This window comes from Bubalus kerabau, chromosome 1, assembly GCF_029407905.1.
Source record: "Bubalus kerabau isolate K-KA32 ecotype Philippines breed swamp buffalo chromosome 1, PCC_UOA_SB_1v2, whole genome shotgun sequence".
NCBI classification, from domain to species: domain Eukaryota; kingdom Metazoa; phylum Chordata; class Mammalia; order Artiodactyla; family Bovidae; genus Bubalus; species Bubalus kerabau.
The window spans coordinates 73524564-73546613 of NC_073624.1; the positions used below are offsets into that span (position 1 = coordinate 73524564).

The 22050-nt window shown below is 39.0% G+C and overlaps 1 protein-coding gene and 1 pseudogene across 2 annotated transcripts in view; one reads left to right on the top strand and one right to left on the bottom strand.

Annotated features, from left to right (window-relative positions):
- Nucleotides 1-22050, top strand: part of TBC1D30 (TBC1 domain family member 30) — a 104841-nt gene that overhangs the window by 18371 nt on the left and 64420 nt on the right. For both annotated transcript variants that reach the window (XM_055579701.1, XM_055579699.1), the window contains one exon: nt 4280-4444. Coding sequence is in view for 1 of the 2 variants with exons in the window: in XM_055579699.1 (XP_055435674.1) it covers nt 4280-4444 (165 nt within the window). In the remaining variant the exon portion in view is untranslated. The remainder of the gene's footprint in view (nt 1-4279; nt 4445-22050) is intronic.
- LOC129650960 (E3 ubiquitin-protein ligase SIAH1-like) lies at nt 16699-17517 on the bottom strand (annotated as a pseudogene).

Consider the following 22050-nt stretch of genomic DNA (forward strand, 5'->3'; position numbering starts at 1 on the left):
GTGCAGAGCCCCCTCCAGGTCTGCCGGCGCTCACCTGTGCGCACCTGTGCTGATGGGCCGTGCGCCCGGAGATACTATGTTTAGGGCGTCTCCTTTGATCTGTCGCGGCTGTCCACAGTGTCACGGATTCATAACTAGTCTTAGTTCTTACGTCCCCCCATTCCCTCTCGAGTCGGCGAGTGAAGCATCACTTGTTGGAATGGTAGCCACGGGTCTCCCCCACTCCCCGACTCCTTCCCCATCCTCCTTGTGTTTGCAGAGGCCGGAGGCAAGAGGCAGTCCAGGTTCTAATTTCATCAGAACAGCTGTTAAGACGGGTTTGGAGTTTCTGATTTATCCATCTGAAATTACCTAGAGGGGCCCCAGGCGGAATAGAGGTGACCCTCGGGGCTGGTTTAAGAAGGAAAAAAAAAAAAGCAGCCACTTTTTTTTTTTAATCCGCCTTCTTTGGCTACGTGCTTGAATAGTATTTAGTGAGGCAGAATAATTCAATAATGCAATTTCTAAGCAGAACGTGTGAAATCCATTGCTTAAAACGCCTGATTTCAAGAAGCTCACTAGGTGGATTTTTTCCCCCCTTGGGTGGCGGGTTAGTGGAGGGCCCTAGAGTAATGTCGTTATCATAGCATTTAACTGCTGGAACATTCAGTTGAAGAGGTCGATCAGAAGATGGCCTTTGACTTTTGGGGGCAGAGGTTAGTTTGGTGTTTCTTTTGTTATCAGACTTTGATGCTGCTGTCTTGTCCTAATTGAGATATTTTTTCCCCCTTAACTTGCCTTTCAGGCACTTACGCTTACTTACAATTATCTTTTTGTATAGATATATCCAGACCTCAATTTACAAAGTGAAGTGAGGTGTGGAAAACAAATGCTAAGCTATCATAACATTTCTTGAATTAATGTCCTTGTGCTAAATTACCAGGAAAGGGAGGAACAGGAATACTATGGAGTGGTCTCCTGTCTCCTATTTGTAAGATCAGTCTAGCTGGTACCAGAGGGGAAAAGAAACTGGAAATGGAGTAAATCTGTCTGCTTTCTGAAATCTGTTTAAACAGCTTTTGCTTCCTCTTTTGGCTTCCCCTGAAGATTTTTTTCCCCCAGTTGATTGTTACAAATGGCTTCCACCTTCCTCCCCCTGCCTGAGACTTTAGCTGGAGTCATGCCATTTAATTTTATACAATTATTTGGCTGTTCTCAGAGTGTCTGTTTATGCCAAGAAGTTCCGTAGGGCAATAGTTCTTTCAGAATCCAGCGAATCAGTTTTGAAGAATTATGATTTGGCTTTTCGTTTTTTTCACAAGGTTATTCACTTTTCATAACTGAGAGAATTTTGTGGATTAGTAATTTCCTTTTGGAAGAGGAAATTTGGCAAGCTAAAGTTTAAGGAAGAAAGAGGTCACAGTTTTGGAAATACAGATCACAATGAGTGACCACTCTCCTCATTCCTAAAACCTATAAGCGCCAGTTTTGCCCAGGTCTCAGTCTTAAGCTCCCTGCTAATCTCCTCTTTCTTTGTAGTCGACTCTCTAAGGAAGAGCATGATGCCATGTTATGCCAATCCTACACACACAGATACACACCTTTATCAATAAACATCATCAGAGTACTAAGAATGAGGAATCAAGTGATGGAAACTGCTGTCTGCTAAAATAATTTTACATCTTATTAGGTTATTTGATTTTTTTCAGGATCAAAAAATATCCTTCCTGACATAAAACAGTTAAGACTCTCTTATAAAGTAGATACCCTGTGTGTTAATTCTCTTTTCCCTCTATTAGGGATTTTGCTGTGGCACCTATTTAGATATTTAGCATGTGTGGGTCATTTATTTATGTGAGGCACCATAATGGTTTCTCAGGAAATCCAGGTGTTCTTCTCAGTGTTTTCATTAAGGGCGTGAACTTTGGAGTCAGCTTGAGTTAACATCCTGCTCTTTAACCTCTCTGAGTCTCATTTTCCTTACCTACAAATAGGGATAATAATGCTGCTGCTTCATAAGTCAGGCAGAGAAAAACAAATATATACTATCACTTATATGTGGAATCTAACAAATAATACAAATGAATTTATTTACAAAATAGCAACAGGCTCACAGACATAGAAAACAAATTTATGATTATCAAAGGGGAAAGCCAGGGGGAATGGATAAATTAGCAGTATGGGATTAACAGATGCACACTTCTATATGTAAAATAGATAAGCATCAAAGATTTACTATATAGCATAGGGAACTATATCTTATAATAACCTATAGTGGAAAAGAATCTAAAAAAATATAACTGGATCACTTTGCTGTATATCTTAATCTAATACAAATATTGTAAAGCAACTATACTTCAACAAAAGAAAATACTACTGCTTTATAGCGAGGAAGTGACACTTATGTAAGTTAATGTGTATGAAGTGCTCAGTAAATGCTCAGTCGCTTAGTTGTGTCTGACTCTTTGTGACCCCATGGACTGAAGCACACCAGACTTCCCTGTCTATTACCAACTCCCGGAGCTTGCTCAAACTCATGTCCATAAAGTTGAGGATGCTTATTTTTATTATTACATACACTGGAGTTCCTTAAAGAGGAAATGATGATCATTGATGATGATCACTGATGATGATCAGTTGATGGTCTCTTCAGTTTTCCTCATTTATTTAACACTGTGTTAGGAGCTATGGCTGATGCTGTGGGACATATAAAGATAAAGGAGACCTTATTTCTATCTTCTGGATATTTATATACCAGCAGATGTTGCTGTAAAACATGTTTTAAAATTCAACTATGAGGATTTTTCCTATACTGGACAGTGCATATTATTCAAAAAAAATCATAGAGCTGTAGGTACCTTAAGAGTCACTGAAAATGACTCTTTTGTGGAAGGAAAATGTAATTTAAATGCAAGATGATGATATTCCTACCTCTTTTGTTTCTAGAAGGAACTACTTTAAACATTCAAGTTTGCTCTATTTGAAGGAATGTAGATTTAAAGAGTCTCTGGTGTTTTCCTGTTGCTTGATTCCATATTTAATCATCCTCAGAACCCAAGTATTTTCAATTAACCTAAGTGTGTTCTCATTATATCTCACATTTGAACTCAAGGTGAGAGAAATAATGGGCTTTTGTTCTCTTCTTCATAGCAATTCCTTATTCTTACTTTATTGTTCTTTATATTAGTGTTTATAAATGCTATTCACATTTGTTTCCCAGAATAATCTTGTATAATTTGAGACCTGGAGCACAGCCTTGTCCAAGATCAGACAGACAGTTGATTAATCCCAAGGCAGTTCTTTTTAACTCAGGGTCAAATGCATTTTTCATAATGAGGTCAACTGAGTATGACAGTTGTTAAAGCAAATACCCCCCTCCACTTGTGTTACTCAGACCCCCAAAGGTCACTTCCTTTGATCTCTGGAGTATTTTTCTTACTTTTGAACATTTCTTTTGTCCTCTCTGATCCTCTCTAGTTTCTCTAAATCTCTTTCAGAATGAGTAGATCCAAACCACCAATGCCACGCCAAGTAGAAGGCTTTGCTCGCCTGGCAGGTCATAGTACGGTGACTAATGATAACATTAAGTATGACTAACAAAACTCCCAAATTGTGATGATTATTCACGTAAATGTTGTGATCGCTTCTGATTCTCAAGTCTTTTTTCTTTTGTAGAAAAACTGATGTTGAGAGTATTAGTTTTATGGATGTGAACTATCTTTTATTTATCTGATTGAAGGAAATATATTTTCTACCATATTTGGAGGTGAAGTATTGTCCCAATAATCAAGCTCTTGGAAGACTGTGTATTTGAAACAAGATGGTCATCACTGCGTGTATCTACATTAGAAAATGTAGTATTACCTACTTTTAACTGATCATTTACAAAGCTGAGTACTTTAAAAAGGTGTTATCAGCTGTTAGGTTTATCATTGATTTAACAGACTAAAAACTTCTCTTTTCTTGCAAGTTTACCATCTGAGCACTTTAATGATACAATTTTGAGTCAATGAAACATAAATTTGCAATCAGAGCTGGATATCTTAAGATTCTTTGCTTACATGTTACAGGTAGCCTCAAGAATACAGTTTATTTTACAGTATTTACATGGACAGGGCAGGAAATAGATGAGTGACTTACTTCATCAGAATCAGCTGAATATGTGTATGTAATTCTGGGTGAAAATTCAGGATTACTTGGTTTAAAGGATGTTCCAGAGATTTATCTTATGATCAGTATCATATTGGAATTTGTATTCCTCTCAGAGTATTTATTGCTGTCTTTTCCTCTTTGCTGATAGACACAAATGAACTGGAGACGATCCTTCGAGAACTGAAGTACAGGATTGGCATTCAATCAGCAAAGCTACTTCGGCAGCTGAAGCAGAAAGATAGGCTTGTGCACAAAGTACAGAGGAACTGTGACATTGTGACGGCGTGCCTGCAGGCTGTGTCTCAGAAGAGAAGTAAGTGCGCAGTGGGGTTAGCCCTTCTGCCATGTGGGACTGGAGTGTTAGTGAAGCTACATCAGTAGTCATGATATTTTCGAATATTTATATTGAGAAATTTTAAACGGAAGCCTACCCCTTCAGCTTATCCCTTCAAGAATGATGAACAACTCAGACAGTTTCCTATATTTTTCAGTTAAAGTGTGGATTATTGGTTTGGCCCAAAAGTTTGCTTGGGTTTTCCTTAAGATAGAATCGGAAAACCTGAACGAACTTTTGGGCCAATCCAATACATATCTGATGTTACAGACTTAGTTTTATTGTTCTAAATTTGAAGTAGTATTCCCCTTTGAAAATGGTAATTTTTGCCTAGTGCTAAATAATATCTGAAATCTTTATTTTTAAAACAGCAGCAGAGACACAACCCGGAAGTCATGCCTCTGCTTCCTTACGCTGTGTGTTGCTCTAATAAGTGAATTAAGCAGTTGACTTAAAAGAAGGAGACTCTTATCTCCAGGATCTTATAACTTACTCTGAAATCTGAAAACGATAAAATATTTTAAAAATTAAATTGTGTCAGGGGGTTAATCCATTCAAAACCAAGAGATGCATGGTTTGTTAAAAACAAAATGTTAAATTACTAATCCATGTTAGATACTAGATATAAAAGCTTATGAATCGGTTTTTTAAATTTTCCATGCAAGAGTTTTATGTTTTATTCTGCTAATATTTCCCCATTTTTGTTTTGTATTTTTTATTAACATGCAGCACGGCAGAACAGTATGTTCAGGTATGGTAAATATAGGCACAGTGATGTGTTTTGATGGAATGCAGCTTTTTAGGTGCATGTGAAAGTTGCCTTTTTTGTTCCTTTACCTTCTCACATTTTGCGTGTAAAGTGACACGTCCTAGAGTTTGTTTTTTTTTTTAATTCTAAATTAAGATGTGTCTATTTGTGTAAAACAAGTTTCAGGGTTTGATTAGCTTCAGATAATATAATGGCTTAAATTACATTCTTATGTTTGTCATTTAAAAGAAAATACTGTTTGCTTCCTCTCCTTTTATTGTATCACTGTTATCCCAAAATTATTATTCATGGTGTTTACTGAAGAAGGTTTTGACCTAATTAAACAGAATACTGCTTTATTATTATAATGATGTAATACTCCATACAAGAAGCAAAAATGGCATTCCATAGAGGGTTTTCTCCAGAGCTAGGTACTTGTCTGAAATTGCTGGAGAAGAAGGGTAGAAATACAGAAATACACATGTACATATATAGATAGACGTATACTATGTAGTACATATCTATCTGCATATACATGTGTATCTACAAGAAGTTGTCATGTGTTATAAGTATTTGATATTTTTCTGTGGATTCTGGTCGATTCACTGGTATTCAGTAAAAAAGATATTATTTTCCCTTTTAATGGTGAAATATTTTGATCTTGATTTTTCTCTTGTCAACTATTGTTTTCATCTTCCCATTAGTATTGTTTGTTCCGAAAGTTAAAAACCCAGAGTGGTAAATGCATGGATTTGGATATGTGGGAAAGTATAAGTGGGCGATGGAGCCAGTGTTAGGAGAGAAAGGAAGGTCAGGTCAGCACAGTATCACGGGTTGGTAATCACCAGGGACTGATCATCATTTAGAATTTGACTTTGCTTGACTGATGAAAGGACTGGCTTTTATGTCTTTTAAGAAAAATATGTCCACAAGCCAGGGATTCAACTTGTGAACTTGCGGAGGCACCATTCCCATGTATTTTAGATTTTTGTCTCTTTAAATCTAGGGTTTTACATTTCAGAGAATATGGGGCATAATGGCTCCTTTCCTGGGATTTAAATTCTCACTTAGCTAATTAGACTCTATTAGATGGAACTAATAGAGTATTTTTGTTGAATTAAGAAATAACAATGTCTCAGAATTATTCTCATCATATGATACAGCATTATGATGTAGACGTTGTTAGAAATTTGACTAAGTGGTTATTTAGAGAACTCTAGAGATTTGGAAATGGCAACCCACTCCAGTATTCTTGCCTGGAGAATCCCAGGGATGGGGGAGCCTGTTGGGCTGCCGTCTATGGGGTTGCACAGAGTTGGACATGACTGACGTGACTTGGCAGCAGCAGCAGCAGAGATTTGGTGTTTAGTGACTGAATGCCTGAGTTCAGTAGTTGTACATTTGTCCTCTTTCCTCAAAGTTAGCTAACAACAGATAAATAGATGTATATAATTAGTCACTGAACTTTCATTTTAGTAGTGACTGTCAGTGATTCATTCAAATACAGCATTGTTTATATTTAATGTGCAGGAGTCCAGATAATCCCTATTTTTCTCTCCATATAGATTCAGTGCTTATGATTCTTTTCCCTTTCATAACATGCCATAGGGGAGAAGGCAATGGCACCCCACTCCAGTACTGTTTCCTGGAAAATCCCATGGATGGAGGAGCCTGGTAGGCTGCAGTCCATGGGATCACTAAGAGTTGGACACGACTGAGCGACTTCACTTTCACTTTCCACTTTCATGCATTGGAGAAGGAAATGGCAACCCACTCCAGTGTTCTTGCCTAGAGAATCTCACGGACGGAGAAGCCTGGTAGGCTACAGTCCATGGGGTTGCAGAGAGTTGAACATGACTTTAGCAGCAGCAGCAGCAGCAGCAACATGCCATAGAATAAAACAATTTAAATCTTTTATTAAAATGGGTTTTTCCTGTTGATACATGAAAGGGGATATATTAATTTTGAAATAATCATAGGTGTGGATTATGAACCAAAATGACTAGACCATTTTTATTTCTAACACAAGCACTTAGACTTTTTGATTTTCTACACCAAGTCTTATGGTAACATCCCTTTATTTTCACACTGGGGTGAGAATAAGAGCAGGATCAATATTTGCCTTCCAAAACAGCAGATTTTTCCCTTATATTTTACCAGTCATCTAAAGGTAACCATAGTATAAGCACCTTAATATTAATGATATAATTAATAATAAGAATAGTAGCAGCAGTTATTATTCATAAGTATGTGTTTTATGCCAAACTGTTGGTTTTATCTCTCATAGCAATTCTGAAAGTATTTTGTCTTTGCATGTGTGCTTAGTCATGTCTGACTCTTTGTGACCCAATGGACTGTAGCCCGCCAAGGCTTCTCTGTCCAGGGGGTTCTCCAGGCAAGAATACTGGAGTGGGTCACCGTTTCCTCCTCCAGGGGATCTTCCTGACCCAGGTATCAAATCTGTTTCTCCTGTGTCTTGGCAGGCAGATTCTTTACCACTGAGCCACCTGGAAAGCCCATTTAGGCACATTTTATTGTTTTTAGGCACATTTTATTGGGAAATTGAGATTCAGAAAGTTTAAGTAATTTGTCTAGTGGCTGAGATGGAATTTGAAGATAGATATCCAAAAAATTCACTCTTTGTACCATAAATTGTGACATACGAGTGTTCTACTTTTTTTCTTAGCCACTAGATTGATACTGGATTACTGTTGGAGCAATAAGAAATTTTTAACATGCAAAGCATGTAATATAGAGTTTCAGGTTTATTAGAAATACTGCTTTAGCATTGTTTTCATGTGATATAAAATACTTTATCTTTTCTTGGCCAGGTGGATTATGGAACAAATGCATGTGGTGTGCAGGAAAATCCACCCAAAGACATTAAGATGATGGGAAGAGTAAGATGACTATTTGGCCAGGAGTTTGACTCTGATGTTAAGATTTTTAAGCACTTTGCTTATCCCATGGTTTGATTATTTTTCCTGAAAGCAGAAGGGAGGCCATCTTAGTGATCGGCCTTGCCTAGTTCTACAGTTTTTTGCATTGGTGCATTAAATGTTTAAGTTATGCTGGTTGAGTTTGTGAAAGGTGCTATCACTCCAGTGATAAAGTCTAGTGAAAACTATGAAAAGCATATATATGAAAATACTGTTTTCTTTTTTTAAAGAATCACTCTATTTTTTTACTTATTTCGTTGCCCTGGGTCTTAGCTGTGGCACACAGGATCTTTGTTACGTCATGCAGATCTTTCATTGCAGGGTACGGACCCTCTAGCTGTGGCATGTGGACCTCAGTAGTTGCGGCACATGGGCTCTCTAGTTGTGGTGTGTGAGTTCAGCAGCTGTGGCTGTTTCAGTAGTTGTAGCCAGTTCAGTTAGTTGCTGTGGCATGTGGGATCTTCATTCTCAGAATAGGAATTGAACTCATGTCCCCTGCATTGCAAAGTGGATTCTTAACTACTGGACCACCAGGAGAGTCTTGGAAATATTGTCTTTATTTTTAGCCTGGTCAGTAATACAGGAATTTTAGGCAGCTTAGAGACTCATTTTATTAGTGTGTCAGCCCTGGCATCTTGATTATTATGATTATTATAATTAAATCTTGCTATCATAAATGCCTGGTAGAGACTTTGTCAAATAGGAGTGGTCATTGTTCTTCTCTGTCTGTGGTTATCTTCTCTGCAGTAGTACCTTGTAGTCTCTGTCAAGAGAAGGAATTTGTGTGACCCTAACCTTGGTGTCCGGAGAAGGCAATGGCACCCCACTCCAGTACTCTTGCCTGGAAAATCCCATGGACAGAGGAGCCTGGTAGGCTGCAGTCCATGGGGTCGCTAAGAGTCGGACACGACTGAGCGACTTCCCTTTCACTTTTCACTTCATGCATTGGAGAAGGAAATGGCAACCCACTCCAGTGTTCTTGCCCAGGGATGGCGGAGCCCGGTGGGCTGCCGTCTGTGGGGTCGCACAGAGTTGGACACGACTGAAGCGACTTAGCAGCAGTAGCAGCAACCTTGGTGTCACTGACATTCAACATTTTCCATTAAGAAGCAATTCCCTTTGCTTTTTAAAAAATTATAAAAGTAATGCATTCAATCATCTATCTACTCCTAGGTATTTCCCCAACAGAACTAGAGATGTATATCCCCATGAAAATTGGTACATGAATGTTCATAGCAACTTTTTTTTTTTATCATAGCCCCAAAGTGGAAACAACGCAAATGTCGGTTAGTGGATGAATGGATAACCAAATGTGATAAACCCATATGTTGGAATATTATTCAGCCATAAACAGGAATGAAGTTACTATTTACTAATTCATGTTACAACATGGATGACCCTTGAAAACATGCTTAGTGAAAGAAGCAGACACAAAAGTCCACATACTTTATGATTCCATTTGAAATGTTCAGAATAGACAAATCCATAGAAATAGAAAATAAATTAGTCATTGCTAAGGCTGGCAGTTCGGGAGAACAGGAAGTGACTGCCGATGGCAAGGCTTTTTTGTTGGAGTGATGAAAATGTTGTGCTGTTAGTACACAATTTTGTGAATATACTAAAAATCATTAAACTGTACAGTTGAAAAGGGTGAATATTGTATGGTATGTCAATTATATCTCAATAAAAACTGTTTAAATATATTAAAGGAACTTTGGAAAATACAGAAGTGTGAAAAAAAGAGGAAAAAATACTTTTCTAAAGATGGTCTCTTGAATTTTTGAATTTTTATTCTTTTTGAATAAAAATATGAAGTTTTTTAATATGAAGTTTTTCCAAAATCAGTGTACTGTATAATATTTCTGTATCCTGCCTTTTTCCTGTGACATACCATAAACTGGTGCCGTTGTCATAAATTATTCATAAATATAATTTTGAATGATTAATGCACTATTTTTCAGTCTACCATTTTTTTGTTGTTGTTACCGTCTCATGGCAGTGATGAATCTCCTTTCAGTTGTGGGTACAGAAACTCATTATTTAAGCAATAAAGGAAATTGATGGACTTACCTAATTAAAAGTCCAGGGCTGTGCCTTCAGGTGTAGCTAAATCAGATACACGTGCTCAAAGAGCATCTTTAAAAATATGCCTTCATCTCTTAGCTGTGCTTTCCTCTGTATTAGATAATACCCAAGTGATCAACAGCAGCTCCAACACAGCAAACTTATCAAAAGAACAGATCTTTTTCCGTAATTCCAGAAAGTCCCATAGTTCACTTTCCTTGACTTAGTTGGGTCACAGGCTTACTGAGAATCAGTCAATCCTTTTTTATACGTATGTAAGAAGGTGTTAGGGCTTCCCTGGTAGCTCAGTTGGTGAAGAATCTGCCTGCAGTGCAGGAGACCTGGGTTCAATCCCTGTGTCAGAAAGACCCCTGGAAAAGGAAATGGCTACCTGCTCCAGTATTCTTGCCTTTAAAATCCCATGGACAGAGGACTTTAGTGGGCTGCACAGTCCATAGGGTTGCAAGAGTTGAACACAACTTAGTAACTAAACCACTGAGAAGGTGTTAAAGTAATAAGTGCTATGGGGAAAAACAACAGGATAAGAAAGATTTGGAGTTGCCGACAGTTGGTGTTGATGTTGTCAATCCTTTAAATTTTAACTATTCTAGTGAGTGTTTTAGTGGCTGCATGACTTTTGTTTTAATTTTGCTTCTTACTAATGTGGTTCAGCACGTCTTCCTCTTACTATTTGTCTCTAAGAAAGATTGTCTCCTTTTTCTTATAGATTTGTAGGACTTCTTTATGTATTCTGAATATGAGTCTTTGTCAGATGTATGTGATGCAGATACCTTCTCCCACTTTTCTGGTTAGCATTTTCACTCTCAAGAATGTTGTTTAGAAGGAGTCTATGTATGTTCTCCTGGGAGTCATTCTTTCCTCTCTGGAATCTCACCTGCTACTTTGTGTATTGGGTCAGATTCCTGACATGTTTTGTTTCCTGTTGTTTAGTAAAGTTGCTATTCCTGGGGTGTACTAAACCTGGTACTAAACTAAAAGCTTTTTTCGAAAGCTTTTTTCCCCTCCCTTTTGTTTTAATATACTGAGAAAGAAATGGGAATGTTAAGATCAATTTTAGGAGTAGTGTGTTTTGTTGTTATTGTTCAGTTGCGTCTGACTCTTTGAGACCCCATGGACCACAGCACGCCAGGCTTCCCTGACCTTCATCATCTCCCAGAGCTTGCTCAAACTCATGTCCTTTGAGTTGGTGATGCCATCCAACCATCTCATCTTCTGTCATCCACTTCTTCTCCTGCCTTGAATCTTTCCCAGCATCAGGGTCTTTTCCAATGAGTCGGCTCTTTGCATCTGGTGGCTTCAGCTTCAGCATCAAGCCTTCCAATGAATTTCAGTGGTGTGTATGTTAAATAGCTAGTCATTCTGGAACATGGGGACAGGATTGTAATAAAAGGAGATGGAGCAGTTGAAAAAGAAGAGTGTCATTCAATGAACAAGAGTCCTTAGTTTTTATGTAGTCCAATTTACTAGTCTTTTAGCTTCTTGGAGGGCCAGCTTCATCGGCATGTAATCTGTGCAGACACATGGGGCCCGTGCTCAGTAGAGCCCCACACTTGATTTAATGCTCTGTTTTTGCTATTTATGATTTTAAGGGGTCCCATAGATTACAAAACCAGTGCTGCATTTATAGCTGGTGCTCTTTTATTCTCCCATCTTCAGAAAGTTTTAGTATTTTGTTTTCAGATCTTGAGTCACCTAGAATTGATTCATTTTGTTTGTGATATGACATAGGAGTCAAATTTCATTTGTCCATATGGACATCTAATTACTTAGCCTAGTTTATCAGAGACCATCCTTTTCCCACTGCTCTGTGGTGCCATTTTTGTAAAAATGTCTGTGTGTGTGTGGTCTACTTTGAAGCTTTTATTCTGTTTTGTGTATCCTTGAGCTAATGCAACACTGCCTTAATTATTGTACTTTATAGTAACTCTTGCTATCTGATTCTGTTGGTTCTTACACCTTGTTCTTCTTTAAGATTGTTTTATTATTGGCTTTTTGGGGAGAATTGATGTCTTTACAATGATGGGTCTTCTGGTCTATAAAGATGGCATTTTAAATTATTATTTATTATTATTCCAACTTATTTGAATGATATTTTACAGTTTTCTATGTAGAGGCCTTATATATTACTATATTTATTCTTAGGAAATTGAGTTTTCTTGATGCTGTTTTGATTGGTATCTTTTAAGAAATTGTTTCTAGTCATTTTCTGCACATGAACTTTATACCTAGTAATTTTACTTTTTCTTTTGTTAATTTTAATAATTTATCATAAAAGCTTCTGTTTTTTTCTAAATGCAAAATGTTTATCACCTGTGAATACTTTGTTTTATGGATTTCTTTACCATCCTTTTATTTTTCTCCTTTTGTGTATTGGTTGGGAACTTCAGTTTAATCTTGAGTAGAAGCAGTGATAATGGATGGAAATTTTTGTATCATTTTTTAGATTCCACATATAAGGGATGTCATATGATATTACTCCTTCAAGGTGCCTCTTTTTCCATTCTTTAGAAGAGATTGTGTAAGACTGGAATTATTCCTTTCATAAATGTTTGGTGGAATTCACTGGAATATTAGGAATATTTAGGCCCTAAGTTTCCTTTGTAGGAATGTTTTAAATTATAGATTCAACTTTAAAAATTATAGCATTATTTGTATTCTCTAATTCTTATTCTGTCAGCTTGGGTGAGTGACATAGAATTTGCCCATTTCATATAACATTTCATATTTACAAGCATAAAAATTTTAAGAAAAATTTTGGGTCTCTTTAGTGTTTTAATATCGGAGAAGGCAATGGCACCCCACTCCAGTACTTTTGCCTAGAAAATCCCGTGAACGGAAGAGCCTGGTAGGCTGCAGTCTATGGGGTCGCTAGAGTCGGACACGACTGAGCGACTTCACTTTCACTTTTCACTTGCATGCATTGGAGAAGGAAATGGCAACCCACTCCAGTGTTCTTGCCTGGAGAATCCCAGGGATGGGGAAGCCTGGTGGGCTGCTGTCTATGGGGTGGCCCAGAGTCGGACACGACTGAAGTGACTTCGCAGCAGCAGCAGCAGCAGTGTTTTAATATACTAAAACAATATCACTGATTTAAATAAAATTCACTTACCACTTAAAATATTATAGAATGTATCACCATAAAGAAGAATATTCTAATACATATATGTATATTAAAAAATAAACAAAAGATGATGTATATGGATATCTACCTATCAAGATTGAGTAACAAATTTTACTGGCACATTAGAAGTCTCTGTGTGTTCCTCCCTGGTTGAAATCGGCTTTCTCCCCTACATTTGTGTTAATTATTCCCTTGCTTCTCTTTATAGTTTTTCCCACCTCCTGTACATATTCATAAATAACATATAGTTTTAAAGAGCTGAGTAGCAAGCCCACCCCTACTTGTGAAGGGAAATGGTAATGTTACCTCTGGAAAAGCTCTGAAAAGATAACCAGTTTCTGGGTCATAGTCTGATGAATTCACTGGAGCCCCTTCTGGGGGTGTCAGAGGGCAAGATTATAAGTGAGTCCTGCAGCATTTGCCAGGACTGTAGTTCGGACTAGTTGCTGAATGATCAGCTAAGTTAGGGGAGTAGACTAGTGCTTTTTTTGTAATTTATTTTTTTATCGAAGGATAATTACTTTACAATATTGTGTTGATTTCTGCTATATATCAACATGAATCAGCCATAGATATACATATATCCCCTCCTTCTTAAACCTGCCTCCCACCTCCCACCCTATCCTACCTGTCTAGGTTGTCACAGAGCACCTGTTTGAGCTCCCTGAGTCATACAGCAAAATCCCCATTGGCTATCTGTTTTACATATAGTAATGTATATGTTCCCGCGATACTGTGTCCATTTGTCCCACCCTCTCATTCCCCTACTGTGTCCACAAGCCTGTTGCTGCTGTTAAGTTGCTTCAGTTATGTCTGACTCTGTGCGACCCCATAGACAGCAGCCCACCAGGCTCCCCTGTCCCTAGGATTCTCCAGGCAAGAACACTGGAGTGGGTTGCCATTTCCTTCTCCAATGCATGAAAGTGAAAAGTGAAAGTGAAGTCGCTTAGTCATGTCCGACTCTGTGCGACCCCATAGACGGCAGCCCACCAGGCTCCCCTGTCCATGGGATTTTCCAGGCAAGAGTACTGGAGTTGGGTGCCATTGCATTCTCCGGTCCACAAGTCTGCTTTCTATTAATTTTTGGCTGTACTGGGTGTTTGCTGCTGTGTGCAGGCTTTCTTGTTGCGGCGAGCGGGCTCTATTCTCTAGATGCGGTGCTCGGGCTTCTCATCGTGGTGACTTTTCTTGTTGTGGGGCGTGGACTCTAGGTGCACGGGCTCAGTAGTTGTGGCCCAGGCTTAATTGCTCTGTGACTGCTGCTTATTTTTGATTTGAAGCCCGCCATGGCTTTGCTCCTGCTCTCAGAAGTAGGTCCAAGCAGAATACTTTTGTGGGTATGGAGGGGAGTGGAGAATAGGCACTTTATCAGCACACTGAGATAAACAAGCCCAGGTGAGAATCTGGGCCAGCTCACCTGGGAATTCTCTCCTTGAGTTAGAAAGAGGGTCCAGTAGCAGGAAGCATCTTGTGTTGACTGCAGTCCACACCCCTGTGACCTGAGCTGCTGCCCCACTCTGCCCTGGCCATGCCGTGTCTGAAGTACACCTGTGATCTTGAGATCTCTCTTCACTCTTAACCTGCAGGTTGTCTTTGTTGTGTTGGATCTCTTTCTTCTTGTGTCCCATATTTTCTCCTTCTTATTTTTTATATCATCGCCCAGGTCCCCTTGAGAAAGGATGCCTATGAGGTCAGTTTCTGGAAACTGTGCAGGGATGGAAATTCTTTATTGTATCCTTGCTTCGATTGACACTTCTATTCCTGCTCTGTTGCCTCCTTGCTTTCATTGTTGGTCTAGAGAAGTCTGAAGCCTTCCGATCTGTCATCCTTTGCACTGGACTGTTTATTTCTCCTGGTTGAAAGCTTGTGAACTCTTCTGTTTGTTCTTGGCCTTCTGAAATTCATGGTCAGGTTGCTTGGTGTGGGTCTATTTTCCTTCATTGTGCTTGGTCTAGACAGGCTTTTTCAATCAGGCAACATGTCTTTCAGTTCTGGAGAATTTATGTGAATTAATTCTTTGCCTTTCCTCTCTCCTTTTTTTAAAATCAAGTTTTATTGAAGTATAGCTGCTTTATAGTGTTGTGTTAGTTTCTGCTGTACAACATCCTCTATATTTTTATTTTTCTTCCTTTTTCCTCTTTCTGTAATTCTATTATTGTTTGGCTGTTAGACCATCTGCACTAGTTCTGTAATTCTTTTTTTTTTAAATTGGCCAGATATTCTTTTAATGAGAATTATAAAAGACCAAAAACATTTTTTTGCAAATTGCCTTTTTTTAAACCAATGATTTGCTTTTAATTACAAATACTGTGTGAGACGATGCCTTCTTTTGCAAAACCAATAAATACAAGAACAAATTTTAAATATATGTGATTTGTCCAAGATATGTGGGGGGAGGGGGAGCCTGATATTTTTTCCTCAGTATTAAAAAAAAATCAGTACTCTCTAGCTTGATAAAGAATAAGTTTGAAAAAAAAAAAAAAAAGAATAAGTTTGAAGATATGACTCAACTGGAGAAGAGAGGGAGGCCATTTTATAGCTGCTTTAAATAGCTCCTGATGGTTCTTCCAATATTACCTTTGCTTTCTGAAACCCATATCTTCACAAAATAATTGAATTTAAAATATTTCTAATAAACTGATTAATGGGGGGAAAATATGTATCAAACACATGTGTAAATTTTACCATCAACAGTTATGCATATCAATAAGACACTAACTTTAAAAGGTACAAAAAAAGTGAGGAAAACCCTGAATTACAGAAAAGAAAGTCAAATTTATTTAATGAAAAACTAGAATTAATAAAAATTAGCAAATACACACACAAAAAAATATACACACAGCAGCAGGACTATGTATTGACTGACATAGGGGAAAAGCAGTGGTCCAAGACCACTCAACATGGCTTTTCAGTTAAAGGGAAAAAAAATCCAAACATGCACAAACACACACACACATGCACACAAAAAACAAGAACCCAGTATTTTTCAACAATATACTCAATCTACAACAAACACAAATTCAGAATTATTTTACAGTGCTTCCTTTCTTAATATAAAAGATGCCCATCTTGGGTGTATGTATGTATGTATATATATATATATATGTATTTCAGTGGCTTACTGTTGACTTATTTTTAAATATATTAGTGTTATTACATTTATGACATTAAATATATTGCATGTTATTACATTTATTTAATGGCCTTTCCTTTTATTTACTATCATGTGTCTAGCTTCCACCTACCAAAAATTTCTGATTGGTAGGCAGACAGGTGTCTTATTCTCTGAAATCGAATGTGATATTTTTAAACACTGGCCAGAAAATGTTTGATTGCCATTTCAACACATGGAAGTAGTTACATTGATGCCTAAATTTCCATTTTCTGCAAAGAACTGTGCAACTCTGGTGTCAAAGACTAGGCAGTCGCTATTCGTAATGGCTGTTGCAATTCCCTCGTGAATAGATCGAGGCGTGGCTTCCCAAGTCAGCCGCCGCCTAGGACCGTTTAGCTCAAGTCAATAAGCAAAGTCTTCAGCCTGTTTGCGTGTTCCTATCAGCTGTACAATCGCAAAGAATTGCTGGTGACCAACATATTTTTCCTGTTTCTTCAAGACTAATATGAAGTGAAAACCAAAACAGGACTGCGTGATCACCCAGTCAACAGCACTAGGAAGATTAATGTCTGTTGCAAGGAAAACTACGTCCTCTCTCTGCAGGGTTGTGATGGATTCATGCTGATGCATCAGATGCTGTATTACAGCATCCAGAGAGCCTTGCCATTTACACGAAGCACCAGGGCAGGGACAGGAGTAAGGCCTAAACTCACAGAACTCTTCGTGGTCTGCTTTTTCTGTGTGTGTCAAAGTTATTTCACACCCAGAAGATGCATATTTACAAGGGAAAAGGACTGAATTGGCCACTTCCTCCATAGCCAAGTTGCGAATGGATCCCAATGGGTCGCGGCAGGTTGGACAACAGGAGATCTTTGGGCGACAGTTGCTACAAACAAGATGGCCACTGTGACACTGAAGAATGGGTGGTAACACATAGTCAAAGCAGATCGGACACTGAAAGAGACTCGCCCATTCCCTGTTGCACAAAGTTGTGCCAGCCTGGGAGGTTCCAGCAGGTAACGCTCTTGCTGTCTGACGACTCATTTCTGTGGACGGAGAGCGCTCCTCGGCCCGGTCCTGGCTCAAACGCGCTGGGTCATCGCCAACCGCCGCCACCGCGTCTTCCTCAGGCCAACACTGACGGGACACTCTGGGTCGCCGATGCCGCTGGAGAGTGCGGCCCACAGCGGCCGCCCCGTCGCCCTCCTGGCCGCCCCGTCGCCCTCCTGGCCGCCCCGTCGCCCCCCTGGCCGCCCCATCGCCCCCCTGGCCTCTGTCGCCCTTTCCCGCACGCGTTCCCGCTAAACACCACACAGTGGTGCGGCGGCCATGGAGGCGCGGCCGCCATGAGGAGGCGCTCCGGCGTCCTGGAGTGGGCGCGCTGTCATTCTCGTTTTGTTTCCTGTATCTGTTACTTTGCTTGCCTTTCTCAGAGATTATCTCAACTTTATTTCCCAATCCTGTTATGGGGACTTCTTTGGGGCATTGTTATTTGAATGTTTCATGTATATATACAGTATTCTGTTCTTATCTCATAGATGCAATATATTTTCTTATTGCTCTAGGGATATTAATGATGGAGACTTAAAACAGACACACAGAAAACAGCTATTTGGAGAAAATAGGCTGTACAGGAAGGAAAAAATTTTTCAAAACTGCTGTTCAAGTTCGAGTTCCCTGAATATTTGGTAGTCCTTGGCTGTCTGCTCGTAAATATGAGGATCTAAAAGAATGACTTGAACTCTGTCTGGGCTCACCACTAGGGCTTATGGGCTTGGGGCTTTACTGAAGGGTTATCTGGATGGGACCTTTCTTATTCCCTACCCCCAACCCCCACCCCCCAGTCTAAGTCAGTGTCTTTAGGTTTCTCTTGTGGAGCTGGTGAGAGGCCTCAGGGAAGAGTCTCCTAACTTCTTGCCTGGGTGGAAGTTTTGTGGGGATAAGAGCTGGGTCTCTGCATTCAGCACTCAGGGTGCATATGGTCAAAGAATCCCTCGGTTTTAGGTCGAGTTCTCACTCTTAGCTGGTTGTCCAGCAACTCTGTTTTAACCCTTTTAAGGAACGAAAACTTCAGTCTTTTTTGCAGGGATGGTAGAGAAGCAAGTCGGGCTTTCCAGGTGGTGCTAGTGGTAAAGAACCTGCCTGCCAATGCAGGAGACCTAAGAGACATGGGTTTGATCCCTGGGTTGGGAAGATCCCCTGGAGGAGAGCATGGTAACCCACCCCAGTATTCTTACCTGGAGAATACCATGGACAGAGGAGCCTGGCGGGCTACAGTCCATGGGGTCACAAAGAGTTAACCATGACTGAAGTTACTCCACACAGAGGAGTAATTGACCAGCCTCATGAAGTAGAGGAGAGAATCTAGGGATCCAAATGTTTTTCAACAGCTTTCTCCCAACTCTCCTTATTAAGCCTGGCTACCTCTTTCGTGGAGTATGTGGTATAATAGAGTTTGGATTTCAGCTTTCCCATGTCATTTTGGGATCCGGCTTTCTAGGATCTGCTAAGTCAATTTCTACTTGTCTATATGTTTTTTCTATACAATACATTTCAATAACTCTATTGCTATTGTCTGTGCTGTTTTTTTGTTGTTGTTGTTTGTTTGTTTTTTTACTTCTTGATCCTTGTTATGATAAACAAAGATCTCTTAACTGTATTTTTAGTGTGATTTTGATGGGGACCAAAATTAGTTGGGACCAAAATTCATTGGAAGGACTGATGCTGAAACTCCAACACTTTGGCCACTTGATGTGAAGAACTGATTCATTGGAAAAGACCCTGATGCTGGGAAAGATTGAAGGCAGAAGGAGAAGGGGACGACAGATGAGATGGTTGGATGGCATCACCGACTTGATGGACATGAGTTTAAGCAAGCTCCGGGAGTTGATGATGGACAGGGAAGCCTGACATGCTGCAGTCTATGGGGTTGCAACAAGTTGGACATGATTGAGAGACTGAACTGAAAATTAGTTGGAATTTTTTTTGAATCTTCCTTAATTCAGATGTGTGTGCTCCTTTTTCATAAGCTTGTTTGTTTTTCTAGGTGGAAAGAAATGAGCATTTTTTCAACTTTACTGAAATTTAATTGACTTAGCATTTAGATTAAGGTAGATGTGCCTTAACTTTGGAACATGGTTGCAGAATTGTGAATTTTGGCATGAACCTGATAACAGATTTAGGTAATGTCTTGATATATGATTAACAGCTTGGTCTGCCCTAAAGTTACTTAGTAAGACTATGACTAATATAAAGAAAGTAGCTTATCATTGCTTACAATATATTTTAACAACAGTTTCCTCTTATATTCTTTAAGCTCTTAGTGTCTTGCTGATGAATTATTTTCTCATATTGTCATAATTTATTTATTCTTATCCATATTGGAAATTTGTAAAATGTTTGAAAGTACTGTATAGCTTTGGAACCTCTCACTTCTGGGGAGATTCTTGTGACTTTGAAAGAAAAAACAGTAGATGTTTCTTGTGACCTCATCACAAAGAGAACTGGTTTTTAGAGGAAAAAAATCAGTCTCAGATTCACAATAATTTAGAGCTAGAAGAGAACTTAAACGTGATTTCTGTTTACTCCCGACCTTAGGGTTGAGCAAAGTGAGGTGTGGAAGAGTTAAAAGTGTTGCTGAATATAATCTAAAAACAAAGAACAGAACAACAACAACACAAAAACTGAATCACTATGCTGTACACCTAAATCTAACCCAATATTGTAAATTGATTATACTTCAATTAAAAAAAAAAAAACATTATGGAAACTGTTGATCGGTAACTCAATCAAGGCTCTCCTGGTTGGTGGTGTTCTGGTGATCATTTATGACAAAAGAAAACTGTACATTCATCAGCAGAGGGAGTTCTTTTTCTCTTTTTAGTTTTCCTAAGAACCGTGTTAAATTTATGTTCTCTGTGTTGTCGGTCGTTACTTGAATCCTAGTTCAGCCATGTAATTACACGAGGTGCAGTTTCATGTAAGTCCTTTGACATCCCTGTGCTTCATTTTTCTCATCAGTGAGGAGGGGGGCAGGAAAAAAACGGGGGTGGGACATGATGATAATACCTGCTTCATAGGATGGTTATGAGAATTAAGTGAGTTAAATTATACAAAATGCTTATTGAACAGGGTCTGGACATACCGTTTTCTATGAATGCCATTATTCCTGCTGGGAGGAGATTTAGAGGCTGCCTTTTCCATCAACATGTGGGTACTTGCTTTTTGAAGGCAACTGTGAAGGCTGTTGGGATTCTTCACATTTTAAAAATTTGATAGGATGGGATTGTTTGAGGAGGAGATACTGGTTATCATAATTTGGGATTTTAGACTTTTCAGCTCTTTGGGAAAGGATGGCTTACTCTTGTCCAATAGCATGGAAGGAGATTGCTCCTCTTTTGTGTGTTTCACTTGAAAAGGTGATGGTTAAACATGTTTTGGGGATACACATTATATCTGAAAGTAGGCAACTGCCTGTGTGTACAAGGCCAGTAGGGTCCAAGGTGAGAATCACCTAAGTCCCCCTTGAAGCCTTGCGAAGAAGACCTAGGAATAGAAATGATAGGAATGTGCTACGTGGCTAGGGGTAGGTGGGCTGGGGAAACATCCCAGGCAGAGATAATTGTAGAGGCTGTGAGGACATCAGTACTTAGGATGTACTTCTGGTAATCCTAGTATTTCTGGGTATAAAATTGGGCTAGTGTAACTGCCTGTTGAACATAGAACACTAATGTCCATGAACTGCCTTCTCAGCTGGATTGAAAGCTGTTTGAGGGCATGGCTATTTGACAATAGCTATTGGATAAGTAAACATTTATTTTGTTAGTATACAGTATTGATAATGAAAATGCAATATTATCTCTATGTGAGGGTGAAGTGAATGGAGAAAATTAGATGACATCATTCTAGTTAGAAAGTCTGAAAAATAGGTTGAGAATTTATACTGTTTATAAATTTATATATTTATATTTTAAGTTTATATATCTCAAATGGTAAAGAGTCTGCCTGCAGTGCAGGAGACCCGGGTTCAATCCCTGGATCTGGATGGTCCCCTGGAGAAAGAAATAGCAACCCACTCCAGCATTCTTGCCTGGGAAATCCCATGGACAGAGGAATCTGGCGGGCTACAACTTAGTGATTAAACAACAAAAAAGCAACAGGGGAATAGCCAAGACAGATTATTCAACTATGTTGTCTTTATAGAGTATCTCTTTCACAGCATTGTAAAATTTTACCTCTCTACTCTCAATTCTAAATATGGATCTGATTAACTCCCTCCCCAAACTGCAGGACCTTTATTTTCCTACCTACTTCTTGGAATTTTCGTCAGGATTTTACTTTTGATGTCATTGAGCAATAGTCTAGCATTTTTTTTTTTTTCTGGGGAGGGCATGAACAAGTTGGTGTTTGCAACGGACTCTGTATAGACACATGTTTTAATGTTATGTTGGAAGAGAATTGTCTCTAACGAATGCACATTGTTGGCCCGTGCCTGGTCTTTTAGAGCTCTTTTTTGGTCTTATACAGTATCTTACACCATTTGCAGAAAGAAGTGTTCTGGGATGTGGTCACTAAGGC